The sequence below is a fragment of the Galendromus occidentalis genome, unplaced genomic scaffold (assembly GCF_000255335.2).
Source record: "Galendromus occidentalis unplaced genomic scaffold, Mocc_1.1 scf7180000077183, whole genome shotgun sequence".
NCBI lineage: Eukaryota > Metazoa > Arthropoda > Arachnida > Mesostigmata > Phytoseiidae > Galendromus > Galendromus occidentalis.
The window spans coordinates 1042402-1061044 of record NW_003805171.1 but is presented as its reverse complement, the minus strand read 5'-3'; the positions used below and the strand labels follow the sequence as shown (position 1 = coordinate 1061044).

At 51.2% G+C, this 18643-nt stretch overlaps 3 protein-coding genes across 3 annotated transcripts; 1 reads left to right on the top strand and 2 right to left on the bottom strand.

The window, feature by feature from the left end:
• The first annotated feature begins 162 nt into the window (after window positions 1-162).
• Window positions 163-8645, top strand: LOC100902209 (uncharacterized). The gene is made up of 6 exons (XM_029110954.1): window positions 163-293; window positions 5416-5499; window positions 6580-6891; window positions 7165-7387; window positions 7471-7607; window positions 7668-8645. Exons 1-6 carry the CDS (start codon window positions 288-290, stop codon window positions 8085-8087), a joined length of 1182 nt encoding a protein of 393 aa, XP_028966787.1. The 5' UTR covers window positions 163-287; the 3' UTR covers window positions 8088-8645.
• A 2900-nt stretch (window positions 8646-11545) lies between these two features.
• Window positions 11546-12181, bottom strand: LOC100908023 (uncharacterized). The gene is made up of 2 exons (XM_003741493.1): window positions 11998-12181; window positions 11546-11820 (listed from the first exon to the last, which is right to left on the bottom strand). Exons 1-2 carry the CDS (start codon window positions 12170-12172, stop codon window positions 11624-11626), a joined length of 372 nt encoding a protein of 123 aa, XP_003741541.1. The 5' UTR covers window positions 12173-12181; the 3' UTR covers window positions 11546-11623.
• Window positions 12182-12677: 496 nt separating this feature from the next.
• LOC108863996 (uncharacterized) lies at window positions 12678-15626 on the bottom strand. The gene is made up of 5 exons (XM_018638820.1): window positions 14460-15626; window positions 14252-14368; window positions 13896-14138; window positions 13196-13426; window positions 12678-13064 (listed from the first exon to the last, which is right to left on the bottom strand). The coding sequence occupies exons 1-5, from the start codon at window positions 15624-15626 to the stop codon at window positions 12678-12680; spliced, it is 2145 nt and encodes a 714-aa protein (XP_018494336.1).
• Between the last annotated feature and the right edge of the window lie 3017 nt (window positions 15627-18643).

The window sequence follows — 18643 nt, the reverse complement described above, 5'->3', positions numbered from 1 at the left end:
CGCGAATCTTCCCCCGGTGAGCTACGGTGAATCGCGCCGCTGCCGCTGAAAAGTCCGTAGACCTTGGCATTGCTCGTGAGACGCCTTCGTTCCCCGCCGCAGGGTGGCGTTGTCGTCCACGTGGGGCGGCGACTTCTATAAAATCACAGATCCACATGGCGGGAGTCCACTGGTGTACTGAAGTCCGTCGTCTGACAACAAGACAATCACCGCCGTCGTGCAATTCTGTGAGCGTCCTCTCGAACATCTAGAGCGGCGAATCGGTAGCTGGACGGCCCCCACCGACGATGAAGGTGAGTTCAGCCGAGGGAACTGGGAGTGATTGACAGCATCTCAAGTCTCACGCATCGGAAGTAATAACTAGTGCATTCGGTGTGATGTGATCATTGTGCATCGCTTGCATCGCCCGATCATGGTACTGGCGAGAGCCGCCGATCGATTGTTTTAAGTCCGCTGTTCTCGACAATGCAGCGGGTTGCGCGGGAAATCGACCCCACACCAACACGCGTATCGGGCAGCCGTGGAGGAGTTCATTCGTCTCGTTGCCGCTTGGAAGAGTCCGTGGATATCCTTAGGAATAGGATTTCCCATTTCTCTGAGCGTCGGCTCTCATGAGTTGCACTGTACTCGGCAGGACTATTGTGAAATCCTCATGAACAAAATCGGTGCCCACTGGTTCCCTCGAGCCCCCACCTTGCCCTGTGGACGATATCGAGCAAGAGAGGTCGATCTCGAGTATCCTTGAGCATATTCAGTGTCTCTAGGAAATCGATCAAGAGTGCTTTTCCATTTCGAAATGAGATGGGATTAATCGTGCCGGTTCCTCAGGCCGTTCATCAGCTGACCCCATGGTTCTGCCCCCGTCAGCCTGACATGATGAAATTAATCCGATGACTCCCATTAGGTATATTCGATTCGGGAGGATCGGTGAATATTGCCCAATTTACATTCTAGAGTGACATATTTTTCTTTTCGTCTCCCTAAACGTCCTTCCTACGATTATTCTAATGGCTGGCGTGAAATATCGATTTCACTGCCGTTTATCAAATCGACGCTTATTCCGCCTTCCCTTCTCAGCGAGTTCCCATATCTTCGATCAGGATATTCGATTTTCGCCCCCATAATTCAATTTCATAGCTCTCTGCCGATCGGTAATTACCGTAGAATGAATCTGTCGATAACCTCTGCTTATCATGCTCGGCCATGGAATATGGGATAAGGATAAATTGTTTCATGGGATGTTTTCAGCAAAACTGTGCGGGCTGTCGCTCGTAGTCCAACGCGCTCTGAATGAAGTTTGCTTCATCGACACTATGTGCGATGATTCCATTCCGGTCATCTGACAACCGACACGATGAGAAATGATTTCACTCCATTAGGCAAAGACCGGAGATTCAACGCCAATCGAAGAAAGCTTCCGAACGTTACCGCTTCTCGGACGCATAGAACCGCTCCCGAAACATTTGCTCTTTTGCCAATTTGACAACCCGAGCGCTTGATGGTCGATTTCTTCGAGGTTTCAACTCATCTCGGATTTTTTTCTCAGAAAGAGTGAATGGTCAAGCAAGCCTTTGTCCGGATCCATTTTTTCCCCTAGCCGTGAGTCCCGTGACGTAACCGCGCTCCGCAGTGGTTCCTACTGCTATAGCATGCTCGATCCATTGCTGCTGTACCTTTTCTTCCCTCTGACCGTGGGTCTAGCATGAATCGAGCGAGGAATCAAGTATATCTCCCGACGTTGCCGCGACGGCGTGATTCCAGTCTCACGAGTCCAGATGCTCCACTTACATTTCTGTCCACGACTGTCCCAGTTGCGTCCTCGGAGCTTCCCAGACGGAACGGGGTATCGCCTCGCATCTAGATGAACCGAAACTTATGCAATCTATCGGAATCGGTAGCCTCGATCTCCTCCCAGCATTCCGACTTGCTGCCAGAGAATCGTTTTCCGAGGATTCGTCCTAGACTATCACGGCAGCGCCGACGTCCGCCGCCGTCGGCTGCAGTCTGCGCTTGTTTCTAGCGGAAAAGAACGGATTTCGTCAGTCAAAAAATTCCAATCTTGACAATGCGCGCCCTTGGCCAGAGGAAGAATCCGACTAGGCAGTCGCCGCTGGCGGTCACCGCAACGGTTTCTTCAATTTGCATCGTTTGTCGCGAAAGACCATCGGCGAAAGTTAATTGGATTCGGGCCGAAGTGACGAATCGGCATCGATCAATAACGATAGTAACTATGCCGCAGCACTTGACCGGGTGTGGGCGAGTCTTCTATTCGACGGATGCGACCGCACGGTGTTGAGACTTTCGCAAAGCGGTTCATTAGTCTTCAAGTATTTTGTCAAGCTCAAGTGGATGTTTCTTCCGCCGAGGACGAGTCTCTCTCGCCAAGAGGCTGAGTGTTTCGCTTCGCCCGAGGCGCGAAAATTATGCGTATTATCACGGTATAGTTCGCTTGATGGCGCCACATCGGAACCCACTGCTCGTGGCTCGAATAAGCGGCGGGTCCGGTTGATCAGACCGGATCAATCTCCGGAGGTGCACAAGCGAATCGCAGCAATCAGTCGGGAAACAATATCGCGGTTCTCCTCCGAGTCTTTCCGGTGCCCTGACGGTGGCCGAGACAGGTCCCGCGGGAGAGCACTTGTTCAATCGGTAGGACTTTCAATCATCATAGAAGCTCGAGAGGAGGCTGTTGAATCAAGGGATCGGAAACAGCCTTGATGAATCATTCTGTAGCGTCGTCCTTAGCTCCATAACAGAAATGTTCGTAGGTGGGCGGGCGTATCTACATTCGACTCAGCGCACGACTCTTCCCAGAGTAAAAGCTTTTGTTCTTCTTTCGTCGAGGGGCGAGTTTCAATATGAAAGTTAGCTCGCGAATTCACTGTTTGCGGGAAGAAACTCCCCAATCTTGCGTAACTTTGGGAATTGTGTCACCATGAGAGACGCGCCGGTCAGAAGAAAGCTGAAGTTCACCTGAAAAGAATGGTGAAGAAATGCCCTCACCTCGGAGTTTCATGTTTTTACCGTGAGTTCTCGTCTTGAGATGAGCCAGTCAAAGAGATTTGCGGATAAGGAGAAGAAAACAAACATTTTCCCTCTGGTTTAGAAAAGAAGAGGATCTTTCGATACTCCACCGACAAAAAATCAGCAGCACATGGCTAACGCAACCGAGCCACTGCTGCCGAAGCACAGTGTGAAAAGCGTCTGAATAGCGGTTGTCAGAAGACCTCTCGAGTCTTCTCGGGATGTACGCAAGATACGGTGGTCGAAGGCCCAAATTACTGCGTTCGAATCTTCTGTCCGCTGTGAGCTTCAGCGGCGACAACGGGAGCAACGAGTGAAGAACGACCCATGGGGCATTCCGCCGGGCTCCGTTTACTTGGTTAGGATCGGTGCTTTCGACTTGCAATGTCATCCGAGCGAAATCCGGCACCGAGATCCTATCTCGATAATCTCACTGATTCAGTCAACCAGCGAACGGAAACATTTATCGCGGCCAAATGGAGACGTCCGGTGCTCAGTGACTTATCTCGACACGTCCACTCGGGCCATCTATTCTGTGGGTGTTGCCCAAGGAGCCGTATTCGGCGAACAGCGACATTTCTTCAGGCATCCAATCCACTCCGTTGTCCGCATCCAATCGAGTAACGTAGAATACGATAGAGCGAGGCGAGTTTCGATCGTGACCCGACGCGAGTAGGATTGGTGCGGAAGATGTCTGCCTACCGGCCGGCCACTGCCCGTTTCATTACTGCCCACATCCAATGCAAGCGGCCCTTGGGATGCTTCGCGCGCATGGACCCCTGAGGCATTGCGATCCCATCGCGCTGACAGAGACACATGCAAGAGTCCCTCGATCGATCACAATCTAGCGACTTCTGCGCAAGCGCGAGAATGAGAAAGGGATGAAAACCTCGATTCTCCACTACTGATCGGGTCCTCCCGAACAGAACTCGGAAATAAATTCCAAATTATTGCTGCAGAAAGGAGCTCAAATCCCCCGCTTTTCACGATCTCGATTTGCCCTGAATTCTCAGAGATTCTATCTGTTCGGAGAGCTTTGTTCAAAATAGAATTCCCGCCTTCACTCGCGGATCGAGATTTGGGGATTCCCCGAAGTTCGCTTCGCGAGAAGTAGTCATCGCAAAAACTCCGATTTCTTCACGCGGTCAGGGAGGAAATGGATAGAGAACTGATCCAAGAGCCATCGTCGAGCTCATGCCTACGGTGAACAAGGATTTCCGCTGGGACTCGTCCCAGAACGGATTCGAGCACCCTATCCTCACAATGGACTCTCACTGCACGTTCTCGGAAGACGCCCTTCGAGATGTTATAATCTAGAGAGAATTTCTCCAGGATGGCGGGGAGTGTTTACTCTTTCTTCTTCCTTTCTCGAACACCGTCGGTAAAGAAACGAAGAACATTCTGCCCTCAATGCCATTCGCGAACGATTCTGTGGGGCGCTGTCCAGTTGACTTATGGTCACTTGAGTCATCGAGCAGCAGCAGCGGTGGCGGCGCGGCGAAGACTACTATCTTCGCCATCTTCGTCGTCGTCCTACGGTTTGAATACGACCCACGGTATCTCCCAATGGTCCTCCCGGTACCGAGCATTCATCGGGTTGTTCTGTCCGCACGTCGGATCGAGTGAAGGACTTTACCTGTCATGTGTGCGCGCAAGCGAGCGCGCGTGTATGCGCATGTGCAAGCTCGCTCGTTTCCTCGGCTCATTTCTTGCGCTGGTCGACACTGCTCCGTTGCGAACATGACGTCCAACCAAGCGAGCTGTCTGGCGGTGCTATTGAAGGCCAGACATGGCAGTGGGAGTAGCGCCGAATCCGATGATTCTGAGGAAAATACTCAATGAAATCTAGCCCGATCGTATGCTCGAGCGAAGACTTCCTGTGGCTCGATCGCTCCACACAGTAAATGTACTATCGCCCGCTCCAAGCAGAGTATCGGGGGAATTCCTCAAGAGAAAAACATTTCACGAGGATGAAGCTATCAGTCTTTGAACGACTGCTCACGGGTCATCCGTATGAGATGATAATCGATTATGAAAGCAATCCCTTGAGCCGTGATCGCTTCTGATCGATTCGTTCATGCATGCATCCATCCATCCCTCCATCGATCAATTAAGGTAACGCGGATTCTCTCGACTTGCTCGAGCCCCCCTGGTTAAAACGTCCCCGTAGGTGAGATGCTGATAGGTCTGTCCGAAGCAGCACTAAGGCACCGAATTCTCGAAGCTGACCACTCTTGCTGAGTCAGTGATACCATACATTCGGAGGCAGGTGTCATCGGCGGCGATTCAGAAGACGATTGCTAGGGTGAAGAGTCCAACAACATCCGAAAGGTCTCTCGGTCAGAGCTTTTATCGCCTAATAGAAAATGATTCGAAATTTCGTCGTTTCAGGTGTTTCTGGCCCTGGTGCTCGTAATCGGTGCTTGTCACGCCCGATCCAATGACGGTTTCTCAAGCATCAATCGTCAGGAAGACGTAAGTACTTAAAAGTAACGATGAGCGAAATGCCGGCATCTGTTTAGTTTATTGTGCTGAGCCGTGCTGTTGTCGGTGTTCGGGAATTTTATTTATGAAGCATGTCTCGGGTGTGCCGAGCGAGCGAGCGACCGGTCGGTCGGTCGTCAGTGATTTGTCAAAGCCGCCGATTCTCCGTTCCTCGGATGCCGTGGTCGTTGTCAGTAGTAGTGAGAGGAACTCAGAACGGCACTTGGTCGTCGTCGATGTAGTTGAGGGATTCCTGCGAGTGCTTTTTCGTCTTCGTCTCCTTTGATTTCTGTCGGTCGGTCGGTCGCTCGCTCCGGAGCGTCGGCTCGCTCGGCATGACAAAGTGTCTTCTCTCGCGCTCATTGACTCACATACTCAGATTCTGTTGATTGCGTGTTCGATTTAACACCGATTCGAGACAGGCGATCTAGTAATTGTTAGCGATCAGGAACGGCATGCGTAGGTATATCATCGACTATTGTACTGCTGATGCTGGAAAAGTAATTGATGTGATTGACCGATCTCAACGGAATGTCGCTCCAACGATGGTCGCGTAGCTTAGGCTTCTCTGATAGCTCTTCAAGTGCTCGGTAACTGTCACGCCCTTTATCTGGCAAACTCGTCCTCCAGGCGATGCTACAGATTTCTTACGATAGATAGAAGCTTTCCTCGAGAGACGAGTCAATCTCCCTCCTCAGTGCCTATCGCTCTCGGTTTTCGGCATGTTCTGCCGAAGCTGCGGTTTTTTGAAGCTACTCGCTTCCCTTATCGACGGTATCCGCGTCATCCGCATCCGGATATTTCCGCCGCCGATCATCACAGCGATCCGCTCAGAGCGAGTATATCCCTGGTGATATCTCTGCAGACCTGTCAAAGACGCCCGCATGTTGCACAAGGGCTGCGCTTCACGTCAGCTCCGAACGAATTGTTACGCACCACGTCGTACACGATGACGACTGGGCGCTAAACGCGGGGGCTACGGAAGCCTGGATTTGCCACTCATTGTGGGGCGCAGCGGATTGCGCAAAAAGCTCCCGAATCGCTAAGCTCTCCACGACGCTTTTGTTTTAGGGCCATGGTAATTACCACTACAACTACGATATAATCGATTGGGATACAAACCACAAACGCTGGGAAACCGTCGACGCGGACAACAACCGACGCGGAGGATACACGATCACTGACGTCGATGGCAAAGTCCGACAAGTCGAATACACAGCTGACAAGAATGGATTCCGTGCCGTCGTCCGAACGAACGAACACGGAACGAAATCTCACGTTGCCGGAGACCATGACGCTGTGTACCTTCGAGACGGGGTGAATACCATCCTGACGGAAGCTCAGCCGGCCCTCCAGCAAACGGGGCACGTCATCAAGCAAAAGGTTAGGTCTTCCGGTCTCTTGCTACCTTAGTTGTATCATAAAGATGTCGGGATCATCGAACAGGGAAACCGATTTTCCCATCTCTTGGTTGGGAAGTGATTGGCACGTTCAGATTACTGATGATCGGGCCCATCCATCAGTCTCCGGAGATAGGTGGATTGATTGATCGATTGATGGATCGAACAATCGGTCGTTGACAGCCCATCGAAGATTCTATCAAACTCTCAGTGTCTGACGATGCCTTTATCCTATTGACGAAGTGTCTTCCCACAGCATGGCCACGGTCATCACGATCATCATCATCACCATCACCAACAACAACAACAACATGTTCCGGTGGCGCCCATTGTTAGTCATCAAGTCCGGCCAGCGATCGTCAAAGTTCATCAACCGATCGTCCAGCCCGCCCCCGTCATCGTACATCGTCCCTTGATCCACGAGACCCTCATTCAGAGAGCTGAGCCGCTTGTGCACCATCACCACCACCACCAACCGAGTAGGTTCTTTCATTCATTAGAATTTTCGGGACTCAGATTTTCCCCCAGGAGACGCCTTGTTAAGACTATCTACCCTTTTCAGTCGTTCCCATTGTTCCTAAACGCACGGTCGCCTACGCTCCGGTCGTGAACAGGCCTCAAGCGGTCTTCGAACATGTGCACCGCGTCGTGCACCAACCGGCCATTCGAGTGCACCAGCCGATCATCGCTCACAAACCCGTGCAGCCGGTGGTCCCCGTGCAACCTGCCATCCGTCGTGAGGAAATCGTTGTCAGGCAGCCAATCGCGGTCGATATCCCGGCCTACAGTGGGCCACGCAGAAGACCACAACGACCTGTTGAAGATCCCGCTCAGGCTTTCGAAACTCCCGAAGAGAAAGTGATTCTCACTCCCAAGCGAGTTCCCGCTTATTCTCCCGATCAGGATCTTCCCGACGAGTTCGTGCCCACGGTTCCTCCTCCATCGTCACGTCTCCGTGTCGCCTACGCTCCCGAGAAGCTTATAGCTCCTCGACCTGTTATCGTTAAATCGGCTCCTGTCACGCGCTTCGCTCCCATCGCTCTGCGACCGGTGGCTCAGCCAATTTATTCCTATGGACCCGCATACCACACAAGTTCTTATCAGACTGCCGCTCATCCGGCTCCCTACAGGAGTTCGTGCAATCGCTGCGGAGGTTACAGGAAAGCCAAATCCAGTTAATCTCCCTAATAGGGCCCAATTTATCCTTACACCTCAAAGGGTCTGGAACCCGAAACACGATCGAACGGTGACGACACAGAGACTCGCGAGAAGTTTTCATATCGGTTCCGCGGATAGCGCTCAGGAGGAAGTTCTGCCCCCTCCTCGGTGAAACCGGTCCCAGTATGATTGACGGAACGGAAAGGAGGAGAAACTCTAGAACAGGCTGCCGAAAGTGACTGATGATTTCGCTCCCGACCGAATTCCGCTTCTGATGGGTCTCGTCACCTTCAGCTTGACTCTTGCTCAGATACGTCCACTCTCTATATATATTTAAGGATTGCTCGAGCATCATCCGCTTGGAGCCTAGACGCTTTCTTCTGTGGGTGTGGCAGGTCGCGTCTCGGAACGGTGCCAATCTAAAGAATAGCGAACGGCGCATTAACATAACTTTCCTTCTTCCGCAACTCGAGAAAATGCTCTATGTACATTGCGCTCGGCTGGTGTGAACGGATCCGATCCCTAGATATCTATTTCTCTACTGGTGTATATTTCAATAAACTCGAGGGAAGAATCGTACTTCGTGAGAGCAATGCATTACTACCGTATGTATATGTATACAGGGTGGCGCCAAATCTGGTTTTCCCTTGCTTGCGTAAAATGTTAAAACTACCTGGGCATGTGTAGTGCCCCAGGCTACGCGACCGACCTCCGATGCTCGAGCCCAACGAAGACGGGTGACAGGTGATCGTGGTTGCCCATCTTGGAGAGTCCATTCATGCGAACCCGCGGAGATGCCAGAGAATCTTGGAGCGCGACAGATTCTCGATCCCTAATTGTACGACTCAGACTCGGATCGGGGGCACATAGCATATTGCGATCGTGCGCAGCTAGAAGTTTTGTGCTGTGATTCGAGGCCCGGGATGAGAACAGATTCACCCATCTGGCCCTACGTAAGGAGCACCTAGAGATAACCACGAAATAGGCTATTGAGCCATCAAACTCACTAAGCTCGCCGCTCGGTGCTTTCCCCAGGAATTGAGGATTTTTACAATTTATTTAGTAACTACAAGTCTCTCCTGCACGCTCAAAATATTCCTGTCTGGATGATCTAATTCGGGAAGTATGTCTTAATTCGAGCACGGCACAACATGGCTCAAGATCGGTTCATACCCTATCATTCTTCATACAGACCACCCCACGCTTTACAAGAATGATGGGATGCGTTTTTCTCGCTACTCCAATGCATTAAGGGGTATATGAGCTCCCTGCCAACCATTCCTCATTCTATTTGATTTAGGATCATGAGCCCCCGTTCTTTCAGCTAGAGATGAGACGAGGACTCTCTTATTATGGGGAAAGTGATGCCAACCGACTGACTCGCAATTTCGGATTCGCTCATGCCGTGTAAGCTCTTTCCAGCACACATCTCTCGTCTCAGATATACCTGGGCCGTGCAGACGGTGCAGTACGAATCACTAGTCTGTGCGAAATCCCCCGCATCGTAGAGCGCCGCTCTGTGTTATCCACGATATCCATAAGAGTGGCGGCATCTTCTCCTACTATGTTCTCCGGGACGCCCGTCACTTCAGAAAGCAAGTGTCGGAATGAGGAATACTGGGTCCTTGGTGGCTTCCTCAGTTGCAGCGAGATGAGTGTCAGGGCGCTCGCCGCACGAAGACGAGTGCGTTTAAGACACGCTGGCATATTTCTACGATGTATAAGGTAAACACAGCTTAGATAACCCGCGATATCCAAGTATTTCTGGAAGCTTCTAAAAGGTCGCGATCTGTGCATCGACGTCAATATAGTCTCCATCAGCTGGAGCATTGTGTTACTCTCAACCCTGAAGTCCAGAGTCGCGAGGATCTGCTGTTCGTGCACCTGCAGCTGAGCGAGGCTATACTCACCAATCTGCCTCGAGCTCAAATAGTATTGCACTTCCGTTAGAGGAACTCCTGCGTGCCGCAGATGCAGTTTGGAAGCCAGTACGACCACCATGGGAGGTGTTATCTTGGCGAAGTTTGCGCCCTTCTCCATCAAAGCTTCGATGAGTCCCACGACGTGACACATGACGGCCACCGGTTGGTCGAATGTGTGAGCGAGATCGAACAATTTCTGCACGACGTCTGGCGGACAGATCCTGGTATCCGGAATTTCGTACTTGTCCGACTTTAGGAGGTCCTTCAGGTGGTCGATCAGATCGCTGTCCGCGCACAAGTCTGTATCGACTCCGCGGTACTCTTGATAGGAACGTCTTCTGAACATCTTGAAGTTGTATTCATATCACGACAAACATGACATTTGTGACTGGAAGGAAGACAAAGGGCCGTTTACACCAAATTCGCAAACTTCTGGAAATTCGTCGACTTGATATTCGACAGCAGGGGTGCCGGAGGTAGGACCTGCCATCGAAACAGGGGGAATGAACGCGGAGGGTTTACATGTCTGAGCGCCAAATGTTCGGAGGAGCAGCATCAAATGTGGACGATGAGGAAGCTTCCTCAAAATCAGCTCAAAATCTTCACGCATTAGTTCCTCATGATAGCCCCATGGCTCACGAGAGATAGTCAGCTTTGCCGATTGGAAAAGTAGTCACGGTGAACGGAACACTCGTGAGGATCAGCTGATACGGTCAGGCGACGAAACCAAGAGGAACCGCCGCGTGTGTCGAATGCATAGAGCATCGGTGACCCGGAGCGCGGTCGGCCACCCGCAACACGCTCCGAGGAGTTTGGCACTTGGCGGGATTATCCGCACTCGATTCACTCACAATAGGATGGGAAGATATCGTGTCGATATATCCTCGAGAAAGACAGGAACGGACCAACCCAGACGCCTCTCCGCTCCGGTGCTAGGCTTCGTTAGAAAACAAACAATCCAGAAGTCACATGTACACCTCCCACGGACGAATTTCTCCCGACAATCGGTTCTCTCTGATAGCGGGGCACGATCCTCATTCGCTGGGCAGATTTCGATCTACGATTTCGATCCGCGAAGCGTTTAGGGGATCGAGTGTCCGCGAGTACAGAGTTTGAGCGAGACGAAGTCAATTTCATCAGGAGGCGAATTTTTATTCGACCGAAGGTCGGTACAATAATTATACCTCCTTGCAAGTGGCGGGTTGGTTTGTGGAATTGAGTTCAGATCACCTTCAGGAACCGTTCCGATTTTGATTCTTTGTGCTCGATCAGGATGCATTCGTTGCGACCGAAAATAATCTTTCATCGGCATCGCAAGGACCATCTTCCGAATAAGAAATTAAGATCAATAAGATTCCATGGAAATCATGAGTTCGACGCAAGCCCTTCCCATGCGACGCGGCGCGATCAATCCAGCTCTGGATCTCAGGAACTCCTCTAGCCTGCTGAGATATTGAAAAGAAGCGATTACGATCGATGCCGTACTCCATTCGCCGGTGGTGTGGTATCCTGCTCACAGGTTCCCAACTGCTCGAAATCAATTTATTATATGCACAGAACAGTTCGTGACGACAGCTTCCAAAATTCATTTTCCCTGATCCAGACTACCCGAGTTGTTTGAGAGACCTAAAGGGCTCAACGACGGCCTTCATTGATTCTGAGAACGCGTTCTCGCATGTCCTGTGGAGGATTTTGGCAGTGGTGTACGACCATTTCTTCGTAGGAACAGGGTCCGAAGGCGCTCCTACAACACATACACCGCAGGTTTGCGAAGCGGCCGGCGCAAGTGTCTTTCGCGTCACGCGTCCAGCGATGTCCCCATGGCATCATCACTGCAATGGGCGAAGCGAAATCAGGTGACCGAGGCATTCCAAAACGTTCAACAAACAAGATTATATTCGCTCAGTTGTATTCCCGGGTCGCCCGAAGCTGTCGCCGCGATCCGCGCCGTGGCGTCAGACATACACGAGACACGTCTTATGTTCGGCCGTGACGTTGGTCATACTTACAGTAAGGATCGTTTCTTTTGTCAGAGCGTATGTCTCCGTGATCCTTGCAGACTCTGACGAGCACGTCGATGAGGCGACCACCACACTCACCGATCGCATTGGACGCAGCTTCAGTCCCGTGGAAAAACGGACAAACAGCGAAAACGACCGCCAATGCAGCAAGGGCGAGATTCATTGTGAATGTTGGCCGTTTGGTCGCCGTTGGGCCTTAAATACGCTCCCTTGGTTACGGCATTATTCGAGGAGTCCTGGGCCCGTGGTTGTCGTCGACGTCGACGTCGATCCTTAGATGTCAATCGCAGCAGGCATCATGTCAAGAGTCACCCTCTCATGGGGATCACACGGCTAAGGGAGTTCATTAACCAATTTGTTTTCGACTCTCGGAATCGTTCCGCCGTCAGAAACTCTGTGGGCTCTCGAATGCTCCCCGAGGAATCTGGCATTTCCCTACTCCGATGAGATTCACCCTGACTTGACTTGGGAAAAATCGACACCCGCTCGACCCGAATCATCACCACTCGCTCCCGCTTAATCGCTTTATTCAAGTTTAGCTCAGACTGATCTTCCATCGGATTCCTGATCCGACTCCGAATGAATAACCAGGGCTGGAGATCCATCTGCGGATCACCAGGTACGGGAATGACTCTCTATCAATATATGAACGTAAGGGCTCTCCAGGTTCAGAACATAGCGTTGCAGGGAGTCTGAGCAATCATTGCGTCCTTCGATTTACATTGGAAGGCAGTCGCGAACGGCGAGAAGTTTGATAGGCCCCGGTTCACTCGATGGAAATTGGGAGGATGTGATTCTGCACTTGACCAGGAGAAGAACGGCGATAGCCAGCATTGTGGGTAAACTCGACTAATGAAGAACATTTGCTCGAAATTGAAAATTGATTTCATGGGAAGCCTAGGGAACGTATTTCTCTCCTTCAACCATTTCAGAGCGTCGAGAGATACTCGCAATGAAAGGTGATCGGCTATCGCCTCTTCGAGATAAAACCGCTCGTTTTGGTTTTCATTAAGGAACGGCGCGTCGTAGAGCTCCTTGAAGCATTCTTCGGAATTCTGCAATATTAATCTACGAATATCATGAAAGGTCTCAGAGGGGTAGAATTCGGCTTTTATCGCGATGAACGATAATGTACCGACGCACACGACGCGCTGAAATTGTGCGGTGACGGAGGGAAGGTAATTACCGCGTAAGCTGTGTGATAATACGATTCGTTCCGCTCTAGGGGTGATCTCGCACGGGTAGCGATATTCTTAACAGTTTTCAAGATTGCGTGGCCGATCTCGTGAGCGGCCGCCCATCCGATTGCACCGAGGGTACTCCATAGCGGCAATGTTTCAACCATGTATGGGAACTCCAGTAGTGAAGCCGGTAGGTAAACATCAGCAGTCGCGGCGTAGTATATGAAGCCGATAGGCTGAAGGGAGGAAAAGGGGAAATGTTGAGTTCTGCGGCTCAGGAGGATCGTTTGCGTACACTCAACCTTTCAGTAAGAGTGTACGCAAACGATTCTTCCTCCTTCTCAAAGGCGTGATCGCGCCCCGACAGATTGTGTCTACGAGTACCTAGAAGCTTCAATAGAATCAATATCGGATTCTCGATTCCGGATTCTCGCCTACTCGGTCGCAAGCTTTTCCGTCGATCTCATGTTCATTGCCTATCACCTGTCCGGGCGCTGAAAATCGGAGCTCATCGGATAGCGAATCCCGTCGCTTCTCGGTGACTCCAGATTCAGATCATCCGATGTGAGAAGTCCTCAGTCAGAAATCGAATCCACGCGAGAAAGCTCTGATCAAAGCTCTGTCGCATCAGTCCCAAGTTTCGTTCTATCTATACTGGTGGTATACGACGAAATCGATACCTCCCGCCACACAGCGTCGACTTACAGCGTCCAAATTCATGTTTCGATGAAAAGGGAAACCGACGGCGGCCAGTTGGAGCGACCGCTTGCTTCTCCTCACTTCGATGATGTTATGCACCATGTCGTAGGGCGACAGTGCGAATCCAAGCTCCGATATTTCGAATCTATCCAGAGATTCCGGATATAGGCCGCGAGCCCGAACTCTGACCAAGGCTTCGATTATTTGGACTCTGGTCCTCATATCCATTCCGCCTGCCCCGTCGATACGCTGGAAGAAGTTTGAGATAACGAGCTCTCCTCAAAATATCCCATGAAACTCGCCGCGATAAAGAAAACTGAGTTTTACTCGGAGACGAAATGGATATCGATCGGATTTCGCACCTTCGCGTACATGCACTTGAACAGATTGAAGAGATAACGTGCACGTCTCACAGTGTAATCGGTGTGGGTTGCGCGCGCCACCATCGCCGCGGTTGACCATTGGAAGACCCGCTGCGTCTGCGAGGAGGATAAAGCTATCGGTATGAAAGGCTCGAATCCCGGGCTCTATTCGAGAAGTGGAAGCCCCGGAGAAGTATGTTCAACTCACGATTGTTGCGCAGAACTTCTCGGCTTCAGACTCGATTGCCGGGTCACACTTAGCCGAATGGGCGCACTTAGTCCGACCGAGGTGTCCCAAGAACTCGTTCCGAAGTAAATGAACTGATACGAAGTCGATGAAAATCGGCGACAGCTCGGGATCTGTCATTGCGATCACGAGTGGCTCGAAAAAGAAAGGTACCATCGTTATGCGGTCCTCCTCCTGAAGCTTCGCCAAATTTCCCGTGTGTTTATTGAAGAAATCGAAATAGGTCGTGCCCAAACCCATGGACCACGTGTTGAGCCGATAAGTAGTGTAAGCTTCCGTACTCAGGAAAACGAAACGCATAGCATCTCGAATTGTGAAGTAGCTCCGCCCAAGCCTTAACAGATTTTGTCTCGTCACTCGGACATTGAAGGCTTCGAAAAAGGATCCGAACTCCACGATTATCGCGGCGTCCTGAGACGAATTCTTAAAACTTTCGAGGATTCTCGCCTTCCATTGTTCTTCGATCTGGTCCGCTTCCATGTTGAGTTCCAGAGTCGAAGGGAGCACGGTGTGAGTTTTCCGTATCAGAAGCCCATTCTTCCTGAAATCCACTCGGAGAATCGGGTTTATGTTGAAACGAATCGCTAGATGCAGAATAGCGGATAACGCATTCCTCCCCGTTGTTGCGTCCTCATCGAAGAAGGGAAGCTCAATTTCATGGAAGAATTTTCGGATGGTAGCGAGATTGAGCTCCCCGGGCGGCCGCTTCGCGGAGAGGGTGCAACTCTTGAAGAACATGATGGGTTGCATCTCGGAATCACGGACCACTTTGTGTGAACCGTTCGTTGCGTCGAGGGGGGCCTGCCTCATTTTCTTCAGCAAGATCGTCTTGACCGCTTCGGCGAGTAAGTCATCGGTACTAGTTGAGACACGCGCCGAAGAGAACTCGTATTTTCCCATCATGGTCCTGATCCATCCGTCGCAGACGTAGGAAAAGAAATCCGAACACGGGTCCCGACTCAAGTTGAGGCTCTGACCGTATATTCTGGCTACTTCTTCACACGCCCGAGTGCTGCAGATATCCTCACTCAGAGCCGAAGCCACGAAACCACAGAAGATCAATACCGTTCGGATAGCAGCCGCGACAAATCCACTCCGAGTGTAGGCAGGAGGGCTGGAGCAAATCATAGCGGGTTCACATCAGTAACGGGAGTTCTCGGGGATGTTTCGCTGAGCGACAAAGAGGACGGAAAGAATCAGAGTCGCCGGCGGTATCGAAATCCGGAAGACATGAACTTCTTTGTTTGATCGGAACCACTCCTCTTCAGCGAGCTGCTCTGGCTGAGCTCTGCTGTGATCCAGCGCGAGAGCCAAGCCAAAGCGGAAGGCTACCGTCCCATCAGTCTCCGAAGAACCACCTAGGGGAAATCTGTCCCTTGGACCCTCTCCGATGGTTGAGCCGATATGAGAGCTAGATACGGTGTAAGCAAAATCGGAATTGTCCCATTTGCGGTAGAATGCTCTTGTTGATGGGACCGCGCGGAAGATAGACGTATCTCTGGAGGCTACAATCCTACGTAACCGGATACAAGAGAATCCAATCAAAGAATAGATGCAGAAGCTCTAGCTTCGGAAAGCAGAAGTGCGCCAGAGCCAGAACCTATAGAGTTGGTTCTGAGTGCGCGCATGCTCTATTTCGTTGACCGCTCCTGTGGGACTAACTAAGTAAGTAGGTGGCAGCCGCGTCGAGCCCTCTCGAGGTCTAGGAAAAGGGGTTCGTGGTTCGTATGACTCTCGTGAGGCTGTCGAGAATGATGCTGTTAGGATCAATGAATAATCGGAATATCTCGATGATGCTAGGGCGGTGAATTGAGGAGCTCATTCGGTTTGCAACTTAGGATGCATGCGCGTGACATTCGCACTCGGCCGTCTCCTCGTGGAATGAGATGGGTGTTCACAGACATAGCGATGGCCACAGATTTTTCAAAAGCTGGGCTCATTCTCCGCGAGCGATACCGAACGGGTCCATGCCACTGAAGGACGAGAGGATCAGACGGTGAAGAGGACAGCATCTGGATGGTGAATCACGCCGGATGGGGATACGTTTCGATGCTTCTCTCGTCAATCATCGGACCCTCTGGAGTCGCGAAGACGATAGGTTTTTCGTAGAGAAAAACCATCGTCTCCCTTGGTAATGGATGTGATGAAACGGTGAAATCGACGATATTTATTCCCCAGGTGACGAAAATTGTGAGGGCAGACGGCGATTAAGTCGCGGACCGAAAAATATTCGCCATCTTCTCCACCAGAAATCACGGTGTCAACGGAGCAAAACGATTCTTGTGTATAAATAAAAACTCTCCAATATGATACCTTGTCAGTCCTTTGTGCGGAAAAGAGTTCCGCGTTCCGGCTAGACTGCAAGCTGCTAGAAAAAGACCGAATTCACGGAACAGTATACACTACAAATTTCGTCCCATCCTCGCTCCCATCGGGCCTCCCTCCCATCATGACCCGGAGCCGAGTCATGCCGAATATTCGTCTGGAATATCGACACAAATCCTAGAAAATTCCAACAATACCCGATAGCTGTGTAACATTTCCTGGGATGTTTCACCTCACCCGGAAGAGGTCAGATCGGATGAATTTCCTTGATCGATGGATTTCCAGAAAGTTTTCTTTCATGAAGACGCGATGGGCGAGCTATTCAATTGAGCGGAGACCTGATTGAAGATCCTCTCAACAATGGAACAACGCAGGAATAGACTCACCAGCTACTGCTGGATATTCCAGGCGATACAGTACCGAATGGAAGGGATAAAGTGAGTAGGGGTCAAAAGAGCAGGATTCTGTCTCGACTCGGATTTTATGCAGTCATTGGTTCCCTTGCAATCGATGCAATGGTCGACCAAAAATACCCATGCCAAGCTGGAAAGAGACTCTCGCGCCTGAGGCAGACTATTTTGCCCAAGGGAAAATGGGGACCAGGGCGGATGTTGAGTGCCGTCCTGATCGGAGATTCGGAAACTAGGAGCATGTCGTGAAATTTACCGACTCCTTGGAAGTGGTGCTCTCAGCTAGATCAAGATTCCCCTCCCGAGGTGCGAGAAATATCATACCTCGAGGGGAGATAAAAGCGGCCTTGAGCACCTCCATTACCCGTCCTCGCGGATCGATCCTGTAGAGCTGCCTCGGGAGCTGCTCCGCGCGATCGATTGAAAAAACGGAAATGGCTTCCCGGAGCCCTCGGAGACGTCTGATTTGAATGGAGATTCCTCGAACCAGGGCCCGCCGGGAGCAGTGGCATTAGTGGATAGGTCAAATGATTCCGGGTTTCTCACTGAATCAGTTTCTTCAACCGGAACCATATCCACCATTGGAAAAGTTCCGTTAAGGAGGAGATTCAGTCTAACTCTATCATGGATCGAACTGGTGCAGACCACATGAGAAGCCTACATTCGAGACAATGCAATGTCAATCGGATTCACTGACGAGCGACGCCGTCGGTCGGAATGATTACAAGTCGGTCCCGAGGGCGAAAGGCAGGTGTCGAGGGATCTGAGGAGGGATGCGGGCCGATGCTGGCTTCCAGAGCGGTGCCGACCTCAGCGTAGATCATTCGAATCGACCTCCTTGGGGAAACGGTGCCGTCTTCCATGACGAACTGCTCGAGAAAGCGTGGGCGCTGCCGCTCCGTACACATATCGGCTCAAGGAGCATTCTCGGATTGGAAAGTCTTCTCTGTCTGAAGGATCAATATCTTCAGACACGGGATCACTCAGGCGACATTAAGGTCACAGGTGCCAGTTTTCCCAGCCCTCATGACCAATGTGTCATTTGCCCGATTTTTTCTGTTCAGCGCATTTCTGTTCAATCTCGTGCCCTATACACGACAGCTGTCGGCTCGACGGACAACGGAGCTCAGATACTGCTCGTCTCAGAGGGAGACCAAGGAAGTGCTCATTGTATTGTAGAAAAATTCAATCATGTCAAGTTTTTTTCACCACCCCCCCTCCCCGCGGTGACGGGTGATCTTCGGTATATGAGGCCGGGATCCACAAACACCGTGAGTGCCCCTCGAGCGCCGCGGAATACTTCAAAATTCTACGGGTGTTCTATGACCAGCAATGGTCACAAGAGACTCAAGCATGACTCGTCCATCGAGTCGAGTATAAGCACCTACACTCCTTGAGAGCTTTCCAATA